General features: G+C 51.0%; 8 protein-coding genes across 8 annotated transcripts; 4 read left to right on the top strand and 4 right to left on the bottom strand.

The window, feature by feature from the left end:
* Positions 1-32: 32 nt before the first annotated feature.
* On the bottom strand, positions 33-2403 carry F5J12DRAFT_712146 (ATP adenylyltransferase-domain-containing protein; the record flags this gene model as incomplete). Its single annotated transcript, XM_051740746.1, has 9 exons — positions 33-466; positions 521-634; positions 691-815; positions 849-901; positions 975-1172; positions 1239-1339; positions 1948-2153; positions 2207-2297; positions 2346-2403. The coding sequence occupies 9 exons, from the start codon at positions 2401-2403 to the stop codon at positions 33-35; spliced, it is 1380 nt and encodes a 459-aa protein (XP_051605146.1).
* Positions 2404-2928: 525 nt separating this feature from the next.
* F5J12DRAFT_888076 (uncharacterized protein) lies at positions 2929-6251 on the top strand (the record flags this gene model as incomplete). The annotated part of the gene is made up of 11 exons (XM_051747227.1): positions 2929-3163; positions 3216-3305; positions 3356-3509; positions 3559-3770; positions 3819-4069; positions 4119-4349; positions 4395-4911; positions 4964-5218; positions 5268-5860; positions 5924-6007; positions 6072-6251. 11 exons carry the CDS (start codon positions 2929-2931, stop codon positions 6249-6251), a joined length of 2802 nt encoding a protein of 933 aa, XP_051605147.1.
* Positions 6252-6943: 692 nt separating this feature from the next.
* F5J12DRAFT_199980 (rab-GTPase-TBC domain-containing protein) lies at positions 6944-9411 on the top strand. The gene is made up of 9 exons (XM_051738379.1): positions 6944-7584; positions 7634-7822; positions 7872-7942; positions 7994-8188; positions 8247-8361; positions 8427-8609; positions 8663-8790; positions 8849-8944; positions 8997-9411. The coding sequence occupies exons 1-9, from the start codon at positions 7035-7037 to the stop codon at positions 9126-9128; spliced, it is 1659 nt and encodes a 552-aa protein (XP_051605148.1). The 5' UTR covers positions 6944-7034; the 3' UTR covers positions 9129-9411.
* Positions 8935-11561, bottom strand: F5J12DRAFT_799025 (uncharacterized protein). The gene is made up of 7 exons (XM_051744255.1): positions 11469-11561; positions 11438-11439; positions 11357-11406; positions 11203-11308; positions 9600-11148; positions 9467-9549; positions 8935-9411 (listed from the first exon to the last, which is right to left on the bottom strand). The coding sequence occupies exons 1-7, from the start codon at positions 11533-11535 to the stop codon at positions 9235-9237; spliced, it is 2034 nt and encodes a 677-aa protein (XP_051605149.1). The 5' UTR covers positions 11536-11561; the 3' UTR covers positions 8935-9234.
* Positions 11562-11630: 69 nt separating this feature from the next.
* On the top strand, positions 11631-15923 carry F5J12DRAFT_200016 (uncharacterized protein). The gene is made up of 8 exons (XM_051738380.1): positions 11631-11995; positions 12063-12326; positions 12383-12585; positions 12641-12741; positions 12795-13987; positions 14042-15408; positions 15459-15500; positions 15551-15923. Exons 1-8 carry the CDS (start codon positions 11760-11762, stop codon positions 15640-15642), a joined length of 3498 nt encoding a protein of 1165 aa, XP_051605150.1. The 5' UTR covers positions 11631-11759; the 3' UTR covers positions 15643-15923.
* On the bottom strand, positions 15877-16666 carry F5J12DRAFT_888080 (ribonuclease E inhibitor RraA/Dimethylmenaquinone methyltransferase; the record flags this gene model as incomplete). Its single annotated transcript, XM_051747228.1, has 2 exons — positions 15877-16304; positions 16387-16666. The coding sequence occupies 2 exons, from the start codon at positions 16664-16666 to the stop codon at positions 15877-15879; spliced, it is 708 nt and encodes a 235-aa protein (XP_051605151.1).
* A 122-nt stretch (positions 16667-16788) lies between these two features.
* F5J12DRAFT_918590 (uncharacterized protein) lies at positions 16789-17905 on the top strand (the record flags this gene model as incomplete). Its single annotated transcript, XM_051749228.1, has 6 exons — positions 16789-16929; positions 16987-17141; positions 17213-17321; positions 17382-17411; positions 17465-17539; positions 17708-17905. The coding sequence occupies exons 1-6, from the start codon at positions 16837-16839 to the stop codon at positions 17903-17905; spliced, it is 660 nt and encodes a 219-aa protein (XP_051605152.1). The 5' UTR covers positions 16789-16836.
* A 104-nt stretch (positions 17906-18009) lies between these two features.
* F5J12DRAFT_799044 (uncharacterized protein) lies at positions 18010-20461 on the bottom strand. Its single transcript, XM_051744256.1, has 6 exons — positions 20417-20461; positions 20032-20334; positions 19831-19963; positions 18921-19776; positions 18375-18866; positions 18010-18323 (listed from the first exon to the last, which is right to left on the bottom strand). Exons 2-6 carry the CDS (start codon positions 20219-20221, stop codon positions 18156-18158), a joined length of 1839 nt encoding a protein of 612 aa, XP_051605153.1. The 5' UTR covers positions 20222-20334; positions 20417-20461; the 3' UTR covers positions 18010-18155.
* Between the last annotated feature and the right edge of the window lie 158 nt (positions 20462-20619).

Consider the following 20619-nt stretch of genomic DNA (forward strand, 5'->3'; position numbering starts at 1 on the left):
TCCTTTAACCCTCTTTACTGTTAACCCAGTGGTCATGAGCCCTCTGCGTCTAAAAACGACCCCGACACCTGCAAGTCGTGAACGCTTTCTATGCCCACTCCCCGTAAAATTTCCGCTGGCCCAACCTTTTTGATTTCTTCTAAGTCGGAGTCACTCTTAACTAGCATCATTCCAGCGTATCCCAGGGAATTGACGTGAACGACAGTATCCGTGCCGGGTATTGTGTAAGTCTCATACCGCCGTGGAACCAGGTACATATGTTCAAGTGTCATGATCACGTTGTACGATGGAGAGCCTGATGGGTAGTCCGGATCATGTCGCACTGTTGATATCACCAGATCAAGGAGCGAGTGGAAAGGAGGGAAAAGCGTTTCGCGGAGTTGTGCGGGAGTGGAGTCTAGAGAGAGTGCCGGAAGGCGAAAGATGTGGTTCGCGTACGGCAGAAACTGAATCGCAAAAGGCCGTCCTGCGAGAGCATTTAGTTATAAGTATTTATTGGCGAGGGAATTAGAATAGGTACCCGAAGCTTCGATCTTGAGGCCCCGGGTGATCTTCTCAAGGGGTGGGCCATCGTGTCCAACTTCGATGAACTGGATGTGTTTGTGGGGCTGGCTTGCACCGCTTTTAATTCCACCTGGAAGGCACATGAATAGAAGAGCCAGAGGAAAACGAATGAACGCCGAGCCTTACAATTATAGAATGCGATGAAGTTTTTGTTTGCTCTGCGGGCAGCAAGCAAAAGTTGATAAATTTGCACCACATCGCTTGGTAAGAGGGGAGATGTTTGTGGACGATACTCTGCCTTGTATGATATACTTCACCAAAAAATGACGGAGGGAATGCCAGACGTGCCTTTCGTTACCAGCAGAAAGTGGTGAGGAACAACGCAATATCTGTTCAACTAATAAATGAGGTTTAAACGTTGTTGCTTGGGGAGGAGTCGCGATAAAACACAAGAATATGGAGATGCTCACCAGAACCACGTACTCTGCCGTGGTGCCCTCATCCTCAAGGACCAAGTCGCCGACATACAAGTTAGGTGAATAGGGAGGCGCAAATGGATCTAGCTGTCCCGCAGGTTCAGCACTTGGCTTGTACGATGCCAGGATCTGTCCATCCCCCGTTCTCTGTTCCGGTTTTTTCTGTAACGCAGGACACACACGAATCTCGAACTACACGATTCCAGGGCACTGTCAGAATGAATCGCTTCACATCACCTCACGCAAGAAAAACCGCACTTCGATACCGATGTCCTCCTTCTGGTAAGTTTCAGATGGGAAGAAAAACAAGTCCCCCGACGACAGCGCCGCTTCGTACTGGCTTAGGACGGACGATATGACTTCGGATGGATGCATTACTTGTGAACCTTGCATGTGTGATGGTTGCTGGTCGGGTTCAAGAATGTAGGTGAGGTTAAGGATGCAATTGCTGAGATCAGTTGCTGCAAGCACAAGTACTGGCTTACCTGGGGTCTACGTAGATTATCAGTACATCTACCCCCACAGTCGCTCTCACGTGACTCGTGTTCCGAATGATTCCGAGCCTCTACATACTGTACACGACATCACGAACGTCTGTGACATGAGTGTTCGGCTGAAATCTGCAGGCTCAACCATGAACAGCCGAATAAGGTCTCTATGTGCGATGGAAAATTATGGGTTCAACTCAAACAGCAGTAGCAACCTTTGTCTGAAGGGGTCAAGTCAAAATCGGGGCAAGCGGACCGGAGAAAAATGATATCGATGAAAAGACTCCAAAGATACAGGAAAGCGACTCACCCGTCAGGGATGTCCAGCTCTGTGTACTTTTCCCGTCGATCCTGCTATTCTCTCATTTAAACCAAGTGCTATTACATAGAAGCCGACCGCAACTAGGGACCACAGGGCTGCATTTGCCCCCTGAAGTATGAGATGTCAGGATAAATGCCAGGAATGGGAGGGGGAGGACGTCCCTGATACAACAATGCCGCTAGTACGGCTTGGAAAATGAGCAAGATTATCCTTACTGGAATGCTGCGATGGAAAGCGATGCGTGTGATAGGGGCAAAAGGCCATTCCAGTGCAATGATGACAAGACCAATTGCAATGGTCATAATCTGGATGACAGGGATTCCGACAATGAGGGTAATGAATACACTAATGCGGGGGTTCGGTCTACAAACGAGTAAGCGGAAAACTCGCTATTGAAGGGATACTGTAACGCATACTGGATACCGCCGGGGTCGCGCAGTATGCCACCAGCGAAGTCCCAAAAAAACTTGCGGAAAAACACGCCCCAGAAGCTTGCCCAAACTGCATCTGCAGATGTCCGGTGAGTGTGAGACCGCGAGTGAACAGACAGCCTACATATGCTTGCAGTAAGGGAGACGTAACGACTCAACTCATGCCAGATGAGTTTGCCCATCCCTTAGACTAGTTGGTTGGTGAGAGGCTGGCCAACTATTGCTCAGACGCAAGCTGTAGGTGAAGAGTTCGATGAAGTGCACGGACGCACCGGGGAGAGGGGGGGAAAAACAGTACTCAGTCACTGGCCCCGGACAAGATGGAAACTGTGATACCAGTCTTCGCGACCCATTGCAAATTACCTAAATACCACAATTAATGTGCGATCCGATCAGGTGGGCTCGGAGCTGCACCTTGGTGTTGCATTACATAGCACGTTTGAGAACTATTATTGCGTAGTAAGGCACCTGAGGCGTATAAGGAATAGGAAGCAAAGGACCACTTTGCCCTTGCAAGGCTGCTGCTGCTCTGAATGCATCTGTACAGTACATGTAGGTCGGGGGGTGTCCCATTATCGTGGTAACATGATCGGTCGCTGGGACGATGATTGGGTTGGTCTGAAACAAATGTGAACCGTGACAAGCTCCAAATCCGGCAGCGCGGCATATTCTGAGGTCACTCACAGGATTCGATTGTACTCGCCATAATGTCCGGGAAGAAATCGACCAACCTTCCAGTTCTCTCCCAGTCCAGGGATCTCGTCCCAGTAGGCCCTAGGCAGGTCCAGGCCAAGCACCACGGAAAGCGGGATGAGAACGGCCTCAGACCCTCAACATCTCGGGCACTCGTCCTCCGCAACGGGAAATATGGCACATATGGAACTGGGGAACTCGTGTTGGCAAGCAGAATAAGTGGAAGAGAAAAGCTCGACCTCCTCGCAGGTGGGATCCGTGTATTCCAGCCTCTCCCAGAGGTGCTCATAACTACACTCAGAAGATCTCCTCTCCCAGAGAGCACGGACCGCTATAATGGCTCCTCTTCAGTTGGAAAAATGCATTTTGATCGCAGATTCCCAGTTCAACGGTACGCACGCCTCAGGTTCTCTGGCTTTTGCAGTGCTTAAGAGTCTCCAGCGTACCTGGATGACGTCGCTACTCTCAAGGATGCCGAACTATTCTATGACAAGATACTAGACGAGATCGTCGCCCGCACGCCACAAGGTAGTGCCAAGGGTGTCCAGGATGCTCTCTCGGATGCCTCTTATGTTGCATCAGTGGTGGCAACAAGGTTTGCCTGCTTCTAAACCATCCCCTTTGTCTGAACTTGCATCGCACAGAATCCACAACGCACACACGATAGCATCGGGATGGAGAATTGTCCTGGACATGCTTAGAGGATTGGTCAAGTCTGGGCTCAAGGATGGAACGGCCCACACACAACTCCAGAAAGACGAGGGGCTGCGGTCCCGTTACCTTGTCCTCTGCGACATTGTCAACGTTTTGGCAGACCTTGGCCAAATGCAGTTTTCTGTTCTTGCAACGACCACTCGTATGAATTACTTACTTCTACGACATCACAATACTGACCTCTGTATAGCGCACTATTCTCGGTATTTCAAAATTGTAGAGAATGTGCCAGTAGGCGAGCCAGAAATAGCTTTCGATTGGGGTGGCCTCAAGGATGTCTGCAAGTCATTCTTGGATTCCATAATCATAGAATTATGCTTCCCAAGAGCGCCGTATCCGAAGCGTATCCTTCTCCAGATTCTTCACGACGCGGTCGACGAATCCCCACGAGAGGCAAAACGCTTTCCACAGAAAATGTGGGATGCAGTTGGCGATCTCTCTGTAGGTGTCAGCCACGTATGAATTGGCGAATTGCGTCTTATCTGCGTAGGTGACACTTGAGCTTCAAGAGCTCCTGGAGAGCCCATCACTAGGGCCCGAAGGAGAAAAGCTCAAAGCTCTTCCACGCAAGATGCCCGAACGATATGAGCTTTGGCTAGATGCACAGTTTTATTCCAAGCAAGCATCTGAATGTTACGACAACTTCAAAGATATCATCAGCCCGCTGGAAGCGACGAGGGACCAAGCTGTTCTCGATCAATTGTGGGGAGTCGTGGATATGGTAAGTCTCTCGGGACGTCGTTTGGCCAGTCCTTATGGCACTCAGAATTACTCACGGGCGTCGGATGTCTCCATTGATGCGCTTTGGCAACTTGATGATGCATATCGTCGGACACCCCAATGGACCGCTCATTATACCCCTGACCTCGCCACCTTTTATGACTCAGATGACTCAGATGCCGTGAGGTCCCTGGTTAAGGTTAGACATCCACGCAAAAATGCGGTGAAGAAACCGCAGAAGAAGGTCCTTACAATTACCGACGGACGGGATGACGGTGTTGACTGTGATTCCATGCCTGAGCTCCAGTCCGTTTCGGAGTCGCCCGGAGAAACTGACGAATACACAGATTCTGACGAGCAGGGAGAGGTCGATGATGAAGACCAAGAAAGCGAATACGAATCGGAAGAAGAAGATTTATATCGAACTATGCTTAGGGAGGCGATGGATGCTGCCCTGGCTATCCCCGAATTCTTCGATCCGAAAGCAAATGTGCCCGATTTTGAAGCAATGGCAGAAGAGCGCAAGGAGAATCCGTTCCTGAAATTGCTCAGCTCACTACGAGGTGAACTTTGTAGCGTGACATTTGAAAGGCCACACCTCAGACGCTTTTTCAGGGCGCATGTTTTCATCCGATGCCAAGCTTAGTGCCGCCGCTCGTGCCGAACCAAGGGAAGGCCGTTTCGGAGCTAAGCTACCAACCGTTAAAGGAGCGGGCAAAGTTGCTCCAGCATTCACGGTCAGCTTTGCTGGGGTGCCCGACGATGATCTGCCTCCACTACAGCCTCTTCCCACCCCAAGGGAAAAGCGCGTCCCGAAGCGCCTCTGTAGAAAATCCTTCATCATACCGGATCCATCAAGACTTATTCCCCGTACGTCCTCTGCGCGACCTCCAATTGCCTCCTTGTGACTCCGATGTAGCTGCCGCCCCACAGCCCCCCCAGGACCGTCGTGCTGCAGTCGAGGAAGTTGAGGATGAAGAGGACGCTCCGTCGGTAGCTAGCAAGAAGAAGAAGAAGAAAAAAAAAAAGCCAAAGAAGAAGCGGGCCGAAACATGTGGAGTGGGGACAGTACCAGAGGCTGAGGTTTCCACGACGAGTCTAACTAGCGCACGTTCGCCCGCGGGAAGCACCCTGAAGTCTTCTCCGGGAAGACCTCTCCTTTCTGATGGCCATGTGGCATTGCATGGATATGCTTCAACCACATCATTACCTATCGAGCCGACGACCGCCAAGTCTGGTCGTGCCTATCTCCAGGAGTTGGGGATGCCGAAAGAGAAGATCAAGTCGCGCCCTGACCATGCATCCTTGTTTTCTGATAAAAAAGGGTTCCTCTCCAAACTAAGCGGGGGAGATAAAGCCAAGGAAAAGACAGAGCCGAAGCAGTCTAATTCGAATGCCAATACGTCTACATGGTTCTCCAGGCTCCGGAAGAAAACAGCTGGATACATGCAACAACTGTTGCATCCTGGCGAAGAAAAGCAAGGGGGACTCAAGTGGGAGAGCTTTTTAAAGGTTCACACCAGTACCTTCTTTGGCATTGTGTCGTTGACTCTTTGTCATTGTTTCTGCCTCCAGGTCATGAGAGAAATGGGTTTCTCATGCGATCCGAGTACTGCAGGATCGTCTGTTCGTTTTGATCCGCCGAATAAACGGGATAAGGTGAGCATCTGTATAATCATTCGCAGATTACATCCCAATGCTTACCGGATGTTGCGCATCGCAGTCGATCACCTTTCACAAACGTGCGGTTTTCGGCACCCGAAGTTGTCGCTGGGCTAACCTCTCTGTAGCACACCCTGATCCGACTCTTCATCCCCACAAGTTGAGAGAGTTTGGGAAACGGCTGAAAGAGTATTATGGGTGGTCAGAGGAAGACTTCTTGAAACGGACTGCCAATGCGTGAACTTTACTCAGTGCGTGTGCACATGTGCGTTGTCGGGGTTTCGCTGGCTCGCAACTCATTGTGGCTTGCCAAACGCTAGTCCGTAAACAACCTCAGCGTGACACAAACACGTTAATTTAGAGCAGCAGCGCTACGAGACTAATCCCTCTTCATGCCAGCTCCTTATGACCTGGATGTTATTTTCCTAGTTATCGTTCCTTATCAGCGAGCTTCCTGCAGAACGGCCACCTCACTCAATTCTTTCAGGTACTGAGTGAGACTGTATTTCATTCTTGCCCCGCTCCATCATCGATATCGTCCCTGAGGCCTGAAGCCTTGAATCGTTGATCGTCTTACGTCTACTACACGCTCGCACTTGCTCGATGACCACTCCCCCGTCTCGAAAGGTATATCCAGTGTTCATAGGGATGCTGACCGTCAGTTTAACCCAGGACGGATCGCTTGCACTTCGCATCTGTACTAATCGGGCACTAGAGATTTTTTTAAAAATTGCAAGATCCAGCAAAGGGATGAAAGTACCGTCTATTTCCCAGCGTTACTTGAGTGGCTTCCATTCCGCTGTTCAGACAGACGTTGGAATAAATCTCGCACGTACAGTATCTACTACCAAGTGGTAGTTCAATAGGAGTAATTGACAACTGAATGATGGTTAAGACATAAACGGATTGTGCCTCTCACGATTAGTGATTTGATCCAAATTGGATCGGTGTCATAGCGCAGGTGTCACTGGCCAGACAACCCCAGCAGGCCCCAGCACCAGGATTGACTGCGAGTGTGAACAAAATGACGGCGAGGCCTCCTCCTGCACGCCCGCACGTAGGGTTGCATTCATCCTTCAATAATGCAAGGGCAAGCACGGAATGGGGTGAAGATGATGCATGGGACAGCGCATCCGACTCGGAATCCCCGCTACGTCAATCGCACCTGTCATGGAGAGCCACTACAACTTCACCGAGGCAGCAGATACCTCCTCAAGCAGCCCCGAAGCCAGTCCCAAGGCCATCAAACAATTCGTCGTCCTCAACACTCGCGTTCTCCTACACACATGTCAGTGCACCGAGTCCTAGTTCTTATCCTCCAAAGGTGGAGGAAGAGTCCTCCAGCCAGCTGTCCAAAGGCGGCGGATGGATGGTGGTCAGGAAACCAAGTATATCCCAGCGCAATACAGACGGTAAATCACCACAGGTCAACTGTGATGATATGAACGGGGATGGCGACCTCGATGCCGATATGGTTATTGGTGATTTCGAACCAGAGATCGAGCCGGTAGTAGCTACCAAGGCTAGATTACCGCACGGGACAATGAAGCCCGATGCTGAAGAGGTGGTCAATGGTACCGACGCCTTTCCCCGGTCACCAGTCTCTCTAAGCATCCCGCACAGATCCCTTTTGCAGGCTTCTGCGTTCATCCCATGCCCCAAACCCAAACTTGTCGAGTACGCTCCCGGAAAACAAAACGAACATAATTGCTCGCTCTGGAGACACAGAGAAATTCCTCCGAGAGACTTCCATTCGTCACAACCGCCGCCTGAAGTTCATCGACTGTCTGAGCAAAGAAGATGTGGATATTGGTATGCGCTATTTCTCATTGCCAGAACGACGTAATTCAGTCGCTTTCAGCGGAACTGCGCAAACTAGCATGGGCTGGTACGCCGGATGATCTAAGGCCGATTGTCTGGCCAGTACTTTTGGTAAGTACCCCTCCGGAATCTTTCACAATGCAGGTCACATAGTTGCGGGAGGGTTATATTCCTTTGCCTTCAAATTTACGTGTCCCCACTCTCGCTCGAAAACGAGAAGAATATCTATCCTTGGTCCAACTTGCTTTCGCTCGTGACCGACAAAGTCTCGACCAACAAGTCTGGCATCAAATTGAGATCGATGTCCCACGAACGCGACCAGGCGTACAACTTTGGATACAGGAAACAACGCAGCGTGTGAGTCACACGGGTGTGATTTTATCACGCCCGCTGTTCTAAGATCTTTCACAACTAGAGTCTGGAACGGATTCTTTACGTCTGGGCTATACGACACCCGGCGAGTGGATACGTGCAAGGCATAAATGATCTCGTTACCCCATTTTTTCAAGTATTCCTGTCTGCATATATCGGTCTGTTTTGTCATTATCACCCGTCATGAATACACATTTTCAATTTGTGTTACCTTCTTCAACAGATTCGGATCCCGAACTTTTCGATACCTCATTGCTTCCACAGCCTATCCTCAACGCTATCGAAGCCGATTGCTTTTGGTGTCTTTCGCGTCTTTTAGACGGTATCCAGGATAACTATATATCCGCTCAACCTGGTATTCACCGCAGTGTCAAGCGCATGGCGGAGCTTATCTCGCGTATCGATGGTTTGTCCGATGGGCTTCTTAACACAGTGCAATAATAATCTTCGTTTCCTCAGCACCCCTATACAACCATCTAGAGTCTCAGAATGTCGAATTCATGCAGTTCGCATTCAGGTGGATGAATTGTTTGCTGATGCGGGAGATTAGCGTTCAGAATACCATACGAATGTGGGATACCTACTTGGTCAGTGTTCGCGATCCCTCGTTGCACTTGCGTGAGCCAGAACTAATTGCGTGCCTAGGCCGAAGGAGCGGATGCGTTTTCCCAGTTTCACTTATATGTGTGCTCTGCATTCCTCGTTAAATGGAGTACAAAACTCAGGCAGATGGACTTCCAGGCAAGTACACCTTAAACAAAGTCCATTCATAGTGGTGACAGTCGAGCCCTAGGGTATAATCATGTTTCTTCAATCTCCACCCACCCAGGATTGGGGGGACCACGAGATTGAGTTGCTCCTTAGTGAAGCTTTTGTGCTTTGCTCAATTTGGCACAATGCACAGAGTCACCTCAATGCTAGGTAGCTCATTAATGATTATGTCGTAACTAAACGCGGAGCAGAAAGCATATGGTGATGTGTATGTGTGACCAGCATGATCGGTATATAACAGCAGCAGGATAGAACTGGGCTCATGAAGTTGCTTGGGAAGCAGCAATTTCTCGATCCATCGCGTCCTTCAAACTTACCGCTTGTGATTCTGTTTTCACTCGTATTCTGTAAGACGCTGGCGCTCCGTTCTCGTGACCCACGAACGCGATCGACGTTTTTGCCAAAGAGGGCTTGAGACCACTGAACAACCTAAAATTCTGTATGAAGTATGGTAAAAATGGTGTCTGACGCCTAACGCAAAAGAACACTGACAAGGAGAATTCTTCCGGTGTGACTGTTTCGCATGAGGACACGCCGGGCGTTGTTTTCTTTGTGCTTTTTCAAACGAAGCATACCTACATACCAACCGTGAACGCATGACTTTAACCGTGTCTGACCAACCTACCTATGCCAAGGTCCTTCCATTCGTTCTTATCATCTGTCTTGGTTAATTTAAAGATTTTACATTTCACAACGTGCACCGTCTCTTCGTCTTCTTCGCCTTCACCCTCCTCATCATGAGTGGCAGTAGTCAGCGACTTTGCAGGGTCATCCTCTGCAGGGGGAGTTTCTTCATTGGCCTCGGGCTGAGGGGTGGACTCTCCTGACTTTTCAGTAGGCGGAGGAGAAACGGCAGGTGACCGTCTCAAAGAGTTCGTAGGTCCACCGCTATCACCAGCTTTCGGCGCTAGTGCACCAAACCCGAAACCAACCGGATTTCCGATGCTTCCAGCAGGCTTTCCGAAGCCAAATACGCTTGGTTTCTGCGGTGAAGCTCCGAACACACTGATGGGTTGTTCCGACGAGAAAGCACCAGCAGTTGGCAAGCTGCTCGGGTTTCCGGAAAAGCTACCACCGAAGAGACTGGTAGCAAACGTCTTAGGAGGTTCCTTACTGGCATCTACTTTGTCTCCGGCTTCAGTGATGTCGCTCCCCGTCGATGGGGTACACAGTGGTGGTTTGCCACCATCGACATTGCTCCCGAAGATCGAGGTCGAAGTGCCGAACGTTGTTGTGGTTTTAGTGCCGATATCAGATGTTGTGCTGGGTACTTTGGACGTAGCGAAAAAGTTGGGAGCATCTGAGCTGGATTTGAAAGCAGAGAGCGGTGGTATCTCGGATGGATTTGTTGACGAGTCGAAAGGATTTTGTTTGGAGCTTAGGGAACCAGTCGTCCCGAAAGCGAAGAAAGATGGTTTCGATGTATTTGATTCGTCGGCTTTAGAAGTCCCAAAGGTAAAAGCCGACTTAGGAGGTTCGGAGGCTGATGATGAGGGTTGAGCTGAAAGGTCGTTTGCTTTTGGACTGGGACCGAAAGACGGTGCCGTGGACGACGAGGTCGTAGGAAGTGAGAAAGAAAATGGACTGGTTTTTATAGCTGGTGTAACACTGAATCGGTTGTCGCTCGTTGAAGTCGAGGCAGTGGCTGGCAAGCTAGGAAAGGCCGATGGAGGCTTTGGCATCACAAACTGGGAGACAGGAGCGGGAGTTTCTGTAGTTATTGCGGAGGGCCCAGGTGTGGATGATGAGGTAGTGGAATGCTTAGAATTGCTGTCAAACTCAGATTGCACTGTCATTCGGAGATTCTTGTAAGACTCCAGAAGGCCAACAACATCAGCAAAAGGATCTTGTTCGATAGCTTTGGAGATAGCGGAGAGAAATGATACGTTCAACCCCCTGAGTGACTTGTAATACTTCAACGCAGTGGCGTCACCATTCGCTCCTCCGGTGGAGTGTGTTGACTGCGTTGGTAATGTGCCATTGGGAAAGTCTGACGAGGTGCTAGACTGCGGTAGTTTAAGGGTAGAGTGAAAGTTGAATCCTGCTGCAGAAGAAGGTGCAGATGAGGGAGTCGGGGCCGTCGGAGGTGGTTGCACTGTGAAGGTGAACGGGCTTGAAGGTGTGGAAGACCCGAAGCCGGCAAAACTTGCAAATTTTGGGAGAGCTGGGACTTCCTGAAACATGCGTCTACGGCAATGTTACATATAGCGTGAGGGCGCGCTGCTCACCTTGTCTGGACCTGCAGCAGCAGGAGTGGGCGCAGACGCAAAGCCATTGAAAGATGTGGCCTTTGCGGCTGCCCCCGCTAAGGACCGCTTAGGCAGAGCACGTATCCTGCGGTGGAGATAAGCACGGTGGTGAGGTGTGGGGCGTGGTACTCACTGCCTGGTTGCGAGAACTGATTCGTCCGCTTTCTGGAAGCCCTGGGATACCTCCTGGTGGGGTGTGTGGTGAGCACAAGACTTGCAGCATGCATGACGCGACAGAGGACGCACCTGAACGTCATCACCGCTGTCGCCGTCGTCGTCCTTGGTGAGCTGATTGTCAGCGACTCGCTTCATGGTGGTCGGCTGGGCTTGCGTCCAAGTTCTCTGCAAGCGATGACACGACGAGATGGGCGATGGGAAATGATTGCCCGATTTGGATCCGCTGCGTCGTCCATTTGAAAATCCTCAGTACGGTCTCGCCGTGCCAATCACCGCCTTGACCGCCGCCATCCTCGTCCTCTCCCTCGTCCACCCGTGCTCGTCGCACCAGGTGTGTTCTTCCCCGCACCACTGTCGAAATGGACTCGCGTTCCTCCTCTCCAAAGACTCCAGATGTCGGACCAGACGAGCCCCGCCATGTCACCATTCACAACGAGCCCCCGTCTTGGTGTCTTGCATTTCGCCCCTTACAGTCTAGATCTATTCCTGCCACCGCTCCTTGGGATGGCGAAGGAAATCGTGCCCCACTCGACAAGCACGACGTCGAGCGGATTCTCGAGCTCAGCGACCTCATAGACGAGCACGCATACGACGAGTACGCTTGCGCTCCTATGCCGCCGCATCACTTATCTCTAACATATCACCGTATTACATCACGACAGCTCCCCACCTGGCTCAGGGGTAGAACATTCTCCCTTGTTTTCGCACCCTCCTTCAGACCTCAACTGTTCAGAAACCACCGTGCCAACGGACAGCCTCTATCCGTCGTCGCAGGCTTCGCCCCAACAGTCTGAGTATCATTTGCCGTCCCACTCGCATCTCGTCTGCACTCCTATCGTTCCTCCGCCGGCCATGAGACCTCGCAAACGCGAATCGAATGCTGTCCCTCATCCTGTCGTTTGTCCCCCCAGAGAATCCTGTTATAAGTACGTCTCGTATTTCATGTAAGTTATGACATCTAACCAGACGCCCGTCTTTCTAGTCTTTCCATATTAACTCCAAATATTCCGAAGTCTGGAACCAAGTCTCGCGTCGAGACTCAGATTCGCGTCACCATCGACCTCGTCTTCCCAAACTCACCATCTGGCGACCCCTGCCAGTACGACCGGGTCGGCTCATGGAAGTGGCTGAAATTGCCTCCAGGGACGTCCACCAAAAGAAGGACACGCAGAGAAGGCAAAATTGGTAATTACGCTTTTCACAGTCGTGCTGAATCGGTAGTTCACCTCTCATTCCAAAGATCCTTCCCCCATGGACATACTTCATCTCACCACATCTGTCACATGTGCCTCATCTCCATATAACCAAGTCCTAAGCTGCGGCAGTTGCAGAAACAGAGAGGTAGGGTGCATCTTTACCAACGTTCGCATACTCGTTTAGACCTTCTTTGTCAGGCGAAGCGTGTTGCTCGTAAATTGGCCGCGCGTGTTAGGCCGACTCGTTCTGATTCTGACGGTGCTGGGAATAGCAACGAACGCTTGAAAGGCGTCAAGGAAGATACCACAAGCATCATCCAGTTCAACTGCCCGGAGGTACTCGACTTCTCGAGTGGATCTGCAGTGCTTCCGGTACGGATAACATGTTACTGCAGACATCATCGTGAAAAAGTGGGCTTTAATGTCCACTTCACCATGAGGGACCACTCTGGCCGGCTCGTTGGCACTGGAATCTCACCCCCAATCATGATCACTGACGATCACAAATCCACCATGAAGTCAGGGTCACGAGTTGGTGCTGTCGATGGGGAAACACCGTGGTTCAACGCTGCATCAAACGGGACGCCTTCGGACCTCGGCACGCCATCCAAACGAAGCGTTGGCAAGACGAAGAATATCAATAAGCGCGCTAAACCATACGACGCAGCAAGCCGCAGCAATAGCACGAGATTCTCACGGGAGGCCAGTATAGCCAGCTTGAGCTCTTCTGCGAATTCTCCTTCTGTCCCCCGTACGCGGTCACCGACTCCCTTACCACTTTCCCAGTCTTTGTCTCCTGGCCATAACCAAGGCACTCCGGTGGCTGAGGTATCTTCCATTACAGTCGACGGCGAGTCTCTTGCCAGTAGTTTCGGTATTGCGGACGACCATATCAGTCCTCCTATTCTTGATAAAAGTCCCATAGAAGTGTTCCCTCTGACTGACGGAGTCCCAAATGGGCAGGCGACCCACTCAGTTGATACCGCGTCTTCCCCTATCCCACCAGCCCCTCCACCGACACACTTTTTCCCTCCGCTTGTCCCTCCACAGCCCATGTCATTCCTGTTTTTTGACCCTACTTCACCGCAGACCCTAGCGTCACTACCTGTGCCCAAAATCCATCGTCTGATTCCCTCTTCAGGACCGACGTATGGTGGCATTGAAGTAACAGTGCTCGGAGAGAACTTTCACCCAGCGGTGCAGCTTAACTGCGTTTTCGGAGATACTATGGCAAGCTCAACACAACGTTGGAGCGACAATACACTACTGTGCGTTCTTCCCCCTCGTGCCAGCCCCGGCGTGGTTGCTGTCTGGTTCGAAGGCATTGAGAAGACTAGGGAGGTCTCCCCACCTCCGCTCTTTACGTACACAGATGAGTCCGATCGAACGTTGTAAGTTTCTAGGATCCTGTCGTGCGATCATTTTTTTGATGACTGTCACCACAGGATGGTGCTGGCTCTCCAAGTTGTAGGCTTGAAGATGACGGGCAAAGTCGAAGACGCCAAAAATGTTGCGCTGCGTATCGTGGGCTCCACGGAAGACGTGCCCAGTATGAATTGCTCAAGCAACACGATGCCGGCCGGTTCCACGGCTTACGACATTTGCCCACTTTTACTCGTTCACTCGGAAGACAGGAACAAGTTCGAGAATTCAATCATAGACTTGTTGTCGGTCGTCGATGTCGCCATATCAGGACAGGCAGAGATCTCTATGTCGTCAGCAATGTCTCATGCAACACTAGATGGCCAAACGCTTCTACATTTGGCGGCTTTCCTCGGTTTCGCAGTCCTCACCGAGTTCCTTATCGCCCATGCCATCGATCTCGATGCACGCGACCGCAATGGATACACGGCGCTGCATTTCTCTGCGCTATCGCGTTCCCAAAACTGTGCCACCTTGCTCGTATCGGCCGGGGCCGACCTTGAAATAGTCAATGCCCTTGGGAAGACACCACAAGACATCTCTCCGACCGGATTCTTTGATGATGTCATTCAATGTGCCCAAAGCTCTGACAGCGACTCTGTAGTGTCACAATCTGAAGATGATGGAGAATCAAACTGGGCTGACGTGGAAACCGATGAGGAGCCTTCTCTCCCCATAAGGCGGAAACAGAGCGCTCTGTTTGTACGCCAGCGTTCAAACCGTCGAAACACCGAGGATGTGTTACACGCTACTGAGACGACAGCAGCGCCTGTGGAAGACGCCAAGATGAGGGATGAGAGCGCTGAGGATGAGAAACGGGCAGCCTCTTTTGTCAACCTCATCCAAAGGACTTTTATACCCAACATCCCTCAGATTCCACTGCTGCACCTCCCGGAGATGCCTGCAGTACCTTGGGACGTGTTGCCCCAAATTCCGATGGTGTTCCATGTTTTCGTGCCGATGCCTGGCTGGCCATCTTTCTTGAGCGAAAAGCGAGAAGGATCCGAGCCAGCAGATCTCTTCGATAAACACGAAGAGGACACCGCGCGTCCGGTCGGTTACAGCGCAATACGCACAGCACAAGAGCTTCGAGCAACGTGGGAGAAGTGGGTCACAACGACCGCTGCACTCCGTCAACAACCAGTGGAAGAGCCACCCCCTAAGTATACTCCCAGAGAATCGCCGGAAGCGAGCTCGCTAGAACTGGCACCGAACGTGCCACCCGAGGCGAATTCTGAACCGGATTCACGAGTTGGTACGACTCGGCCAGGTGGTACTGAACGTTCATCTCGTCGGCGGAGCTACGAGGTTGCACCGGTGGGAACGCAGGATGTCAATTCGTTCGGTTATGTACCCGCGAAGTCCCGCACCAAGCAAGCCAAGCAGAAACGTAGGTAGTTGTTTCTACGTATATCATCCTAACGCTGATATCACTCCTAGATGACCGAATGCTCGTTCTCTTTTGGCTTCCTATTCTACTCAGTATGTGGTCTCACACTTAAAGTGGACATTAAGCTGACTTTCGATTGCAGTGTCACTGCTTTGGGCCTTCCACAGTGGCATTCGCTTCGCTTTGCAAACGTTGAAGACGACGCTCTTTGTGAAGGCTGGTGGTCGCATGTGAACGCCCGTTGTCTCACCCGCCAAGCTTCGTATCAGCTCGTTATTTATGGAGTCCGGAACAATACTGCATTTGTCGGACGCTAGATCACCGCTGTGATGTGCTGCATAACACATGATTATGGTAAATCCCACTGTTGTATCGTACTTAACAAGTATATGACACTATGTCACCACGTTATTTACACATGTACAATGACCATTCGAATTAGTGGATAGATCGGAAGATTCACTGCCCCTACTTCCCTCGGTACTTGAGGAAGGAAGCTTGAATCCCCTTTCCGGCTTTAATATCTTCCATGCACCTGGCATCGATTTCACGTCCGATAGTTGCTAGCTCTACGACTTGATCCACCAGAGATTGAGGAACACAGACAACACCGTCTTCATCTGCTATGATCCAATCCCCAGGCAGAACTTCTGTGGAGGGGAATGCACCGGAGCTTCCCTCGACGCCTTCCGGTGTGATGACCAGGGGGATGTCGATCGCTGAGGGCCGGACAAACGTCCCCTGGCCCAAGGTCGAGTGGCCGCGAGCGAAAACAGGAAAACCTGCGGCACGGTGCTCAGCGAGGTCCCTGCAGCGACCTGATATGACGACACCGACAGCCCCTCGGGCTTGTGCACCAGCGGTCATCAGGCCACCCCACACCGCATTTTTGGTGTCTATTTAGCGAAAAAGAACAAACCAGACTGCCGATGTTAGTATGCAGAACCGGAGCTAGAACGGCAAGAAAGCAAACTGAACCGGGAGGTGCGACTATGACTATGACAGACCCCGGGGTCACAGTGTCCACGAAATGAGCAGATAGTCTCGGAGACGTGTTGTCGTTCGCGGGCACCATCTTGACAGTGTAAGCCGGCGCGCAGATCTTTCCAGACCGCGTACTAGCGGGCGGTGTAGGGGAGAACATGGAGATATCTGGTATGTGTCCGCCGTGGGGGACGCCAAGTTTGATGAGTGCATCAGATATCTCGCAAGAGGAGAAGTCTGAAAGAGTGACCGGCCGCGCGGCTGCGACCGACATTGTAGGACAGACCACGATAGTTTCTACAGTAAAGCAGCTGCAAATTTGTTCGTGGACTGAGTCCAGTCTGTTAACTTAGGAGCACGCTGCCAATTTAGGAAACCACTTCACGCTCAGCCTCACTGAGTTGACCGCAGCCCTCTCGGCCGCCCAGGCTGACCGGTAGCAACATGGGCAAGTATTTCAACAAGGCTCTCAAGGCTATCATGAAATCAAGGCGGGTACAGCTACCCAAGTATGACTGGCCCATACGTTTCCGACCGGTTCGTGTTCCACCTCCCAGGTCCCGGAGTGCCCTTCACTTACTGCTTCTCCTGAAGTGGTTCCTCCTGTTCACCTTCATCATCATGATTTTACTTGCAATCTTCGGATTCACTGACATTCCCCGTTCGCTACCGTTGCGCAACAAGCTCCTTCACTTTGTCTGCTTCTGCCTTGCAACTGGAGTCTTCTACTTCATATTCGACGCAGAAGAGTGAGTTGAGTTTCCGTTTTGTTTCAACTCACAGGTGTAATGATGTATCCTGCTTACGTCGTCCCTTCCAGGGATGCAAGACGCATCTGGTTTTGGCGTCATTCTGGCCTCATATTCACTGCAATCACCTGTTTCTTCTTCGGCGGCGTCATCAGTGAGGTCGTACAATCGCTGCTACCTGTACGTTTCTGCCAGTAATGTGGTCGAACCCATACATTCCTCATAGCAGTCCTTTGTCAGCACAAACAATTTGACTTCGGTGACGTAGTGGTATGGTTGTGGTATTTCTTGCCATGAGGCATCTCGTTTACGTCTCCGAACAGGCGAACATATCAGGATCGGCGATCGGTCTCTTTGTAGCATATTATCTTGAAAGATACTATCGCACTCGTAGAGAGGTGAGACTATCAACTCCATGTCTTTGACGCATTCTACTCAGCAGGATTGTGCAAACCTAAAGATTGCCCGTTTATATCGTCCACTGGACACGGACGATCTATCGGAGGGATTTCTCTGATGATGAAACACCAATTGGATCACAACTTCTCCCGCTATTCACTTCAAAGCCTGGTTCATCTAAATCTAAATCACAGGAATCTAGACGACTGGGAGATGTCTGGGACGAGCGGGAAGAGCTGTTTGGAATAGGGCACGATGATGGTGACTCTGACGGTGGAAGCGATGCTCCATCACTGCCTTCGCAAACTCCGCGTTATCCTCAACGCAGCCATATGCCCCTAAGCACCACCATTATAGAGTCGTGATGGATACACTCTATGTCACGTACAGCATGTCTTTTTAATTATCAATTGGGAACCATTTACACACCACCTGGCTGGGATTTCTATTCGAATATAAACCGCAATATGAGGACATCCGACACCTTACTAGCGACGATGAGTACGTTTGCAGCAAAACACTTGCCGTGACGGGGTCATGACCATACACCCCTCCAGTCTCTCGAAAGGTCATGTCAAAATAAGCATGACATGTGTGAGCCTATTGCAACAATTTTCATAATCGATGGCTCGTACAGCTACTGACTTCTGCCTGTAGAGCCTGAAGTTCTGCGTCTACTGCCCTCATCTCCTCCTGACCTTTTGTTGCGAGTTCCTCTAGTCTCTGACATGCGGTTTCAGCGACGACGACCACGTTTTGGTCGATCGTATGTTGGAGAGATGCCTGAGTTTCGCACGAGGTTCATAATAGAAAGTGGAGATTACTAACACGAACCTTCAAGTCGCGTTTGATCCCGTCGCTCACCCTTCCCAAGTCTTGTATCCATTTCCGCTTCGCCCGTTCCCACTTACCTACCGCCCATCTCAAACTACCGATAGCTATGATTGTACCGACACCAAGAGCTGATGCTATTTCGGCACCTGGCCCGAAGCTCAGAATATGACTTCCAATCGCCAGCCACCAGCTGACACCGGCACCTCCAAAAACGCCAATGAAGGCTCCCGCTACGGCGCTCTGTGCTTCACTGTGCAACCGCGAAGTAGAATACTTGGTAAGTTGGGCTCGGCGATCGCGGACAGGGGAAGTCAGCATAGCCGAAGTAAGCACATAGGAAGGAGTAGACGCAAGTTGCTGCAACTGATTATGAAGCAAGGGCGAATGGAGGAAAGAATAGGAAGATGGTGGCGCGAGGGTAGATAGCAGGTCAAAGGTAGACTTCCATAACTGGTCTTGAGCACAAGATAGACGACCAGTTTGAAGGGTGAGCTAGAAACGTGATAATTAGTTTGAGTCGCATGCCAGACACGAGCATCATCTCACTTCATCTTCAAGTTCTCTACCCCACTCTAGTCGAATAGCCGCACTAACCATTGCTTCGATCTCGTCTGCCATCCAAACCATATTCCAGAACGACAGCGACCCAAACATTGCCTTCATTCTCTTATTGTCTTGAGCCAATACTGATTCAGCATTGTGGGAGCCTCCTAGAACTTCGTTCTCGGCACGCTCCTTGACACTTGCCACTTGCGACCGCAACTTCGCTAGGCCTGCGAATACCTGGGACAGTCTTTCAGCTGTGCACGCAACGGATTCGCCACCAACATCAAGAGCACTTTGTATTTGAATAAGGGCGGTTCGAGTACGAAGGCTCTCCAAAGGCACATCTGTGGATTTTCTCTCCCCGAGCAACTCGCCTACAGAGACCCCAAGTGAGGAAATACGTGAGCTGAGGGAAGCATTCTGGTAACGTTCAACGGCTAGTCCGAAATCTGAGTCCGTTTGTAAACTTGTGGTGGCATGTAGGGCTTGCACAGGGTCCAAGAAGAGAATGCGCCCGGGTTCACAGCCAAGGTCGAAGAGTTCCTTGGAAACCTGGCTTAGGCGATGCTCTGATGGTGCTACGGATGTGAAGACAAGGATTGTGTTGGGACGGTTGAGCAGGTGTTTGGCTTTGCCAGCCAGAGTGGCGACCGGAACTATCAAGGGATCGCACACTAATATCAAGACGTCACTGCTCCACAGCAGTTTCATCGCCTTGACATTTCCTTCCGATATCAAGTCCAAAGGTGGGAGCTCAAATAGCTGGATGTCATGTGGATATTGCAAGAGCCACGTTGAGGGGCTGTTCAGCTTTCCGACTTCCGAATGATTCTCTAGAATAGTGGATTGACCGTATCTGGATTTTAAAAAATTAGGCGGGTTTTTACGAAAAGCAATGACTTCCGCTCACTCGACCATGATGACGTTAGGCCGATTTTCCCACCGATACCGCAGAATATCGCTGTACTTGGCATTGGAGAACGGATCGTCTAGAAGGGCAGTGACCAGGTCCTTAGAACCGGAAAATTCGCCAATTCCACAGACTGGACCATAGCGACATTACGAGCTGGTGTGAAATTCGAGACCGCCGTGGGGGATCTAATGGGCTCACCACTAATGCGTGCTTTTGGCGATGCATCGGTCGAGCACGAACTGAGCTCTGCATTAGTACTCTCCAGAAGTTCGCACCAGAAAGCGGACGAGTTGAGTTGACCCCGACCTTCAATAACTGGGGACGCCCGAGGAAGGAAATAGATGGTTTTGTGTAGCAGCGCTAGTGTTCGGGAATGAATGGCAGACATGTTATCTACCTTTGGCGGTATGGAGTACCCGGTAGTGACATGATTCTTGGAGGGAACTTGAGAAACCAACCGGGATTTATGGTGTGGACGACACGCCTGCGAGTGGGACGTAGCTGTCCATCGGCCGTGTAAGCACGCAGCCGTCGTCGAGCCGGACCAACTTATCGTCGCCCAGCCGCAACGGACAGAACGTACCAGCATAAGTTCACCTCGCCGCGACGTGGAGGTAATCTGAAGGTCAATTCAACGGGAAGATGGACCCGCGACTTAATGAATGCCAAATAAGGTATCTGTCACACTGTGACACGCCTCACAGTAGAACGACAGGAGGGTTCAGGAAGGCTTACATGGCCGATGTTTAATAAGGGGTAACCGTGACCACTTCTACTACTTACATT

The sequence above is a fragment of the Pisolithus orientalis genome, assembly GCF_024613125.1.
Source record: "Pisolithus orientalis strain OTSU chromosome Unknown F5J12scaffold_2, whole genome shotgun sequence".
In the NCBI taxonomy this organism is placed as follows: domain Eukaryota; kingdom Fungi; phylum Basidiomycota; class Agaricomycetes; order Boletales; family Pisolithaceae; genus Pisolithus; species Pisolithus orientalis.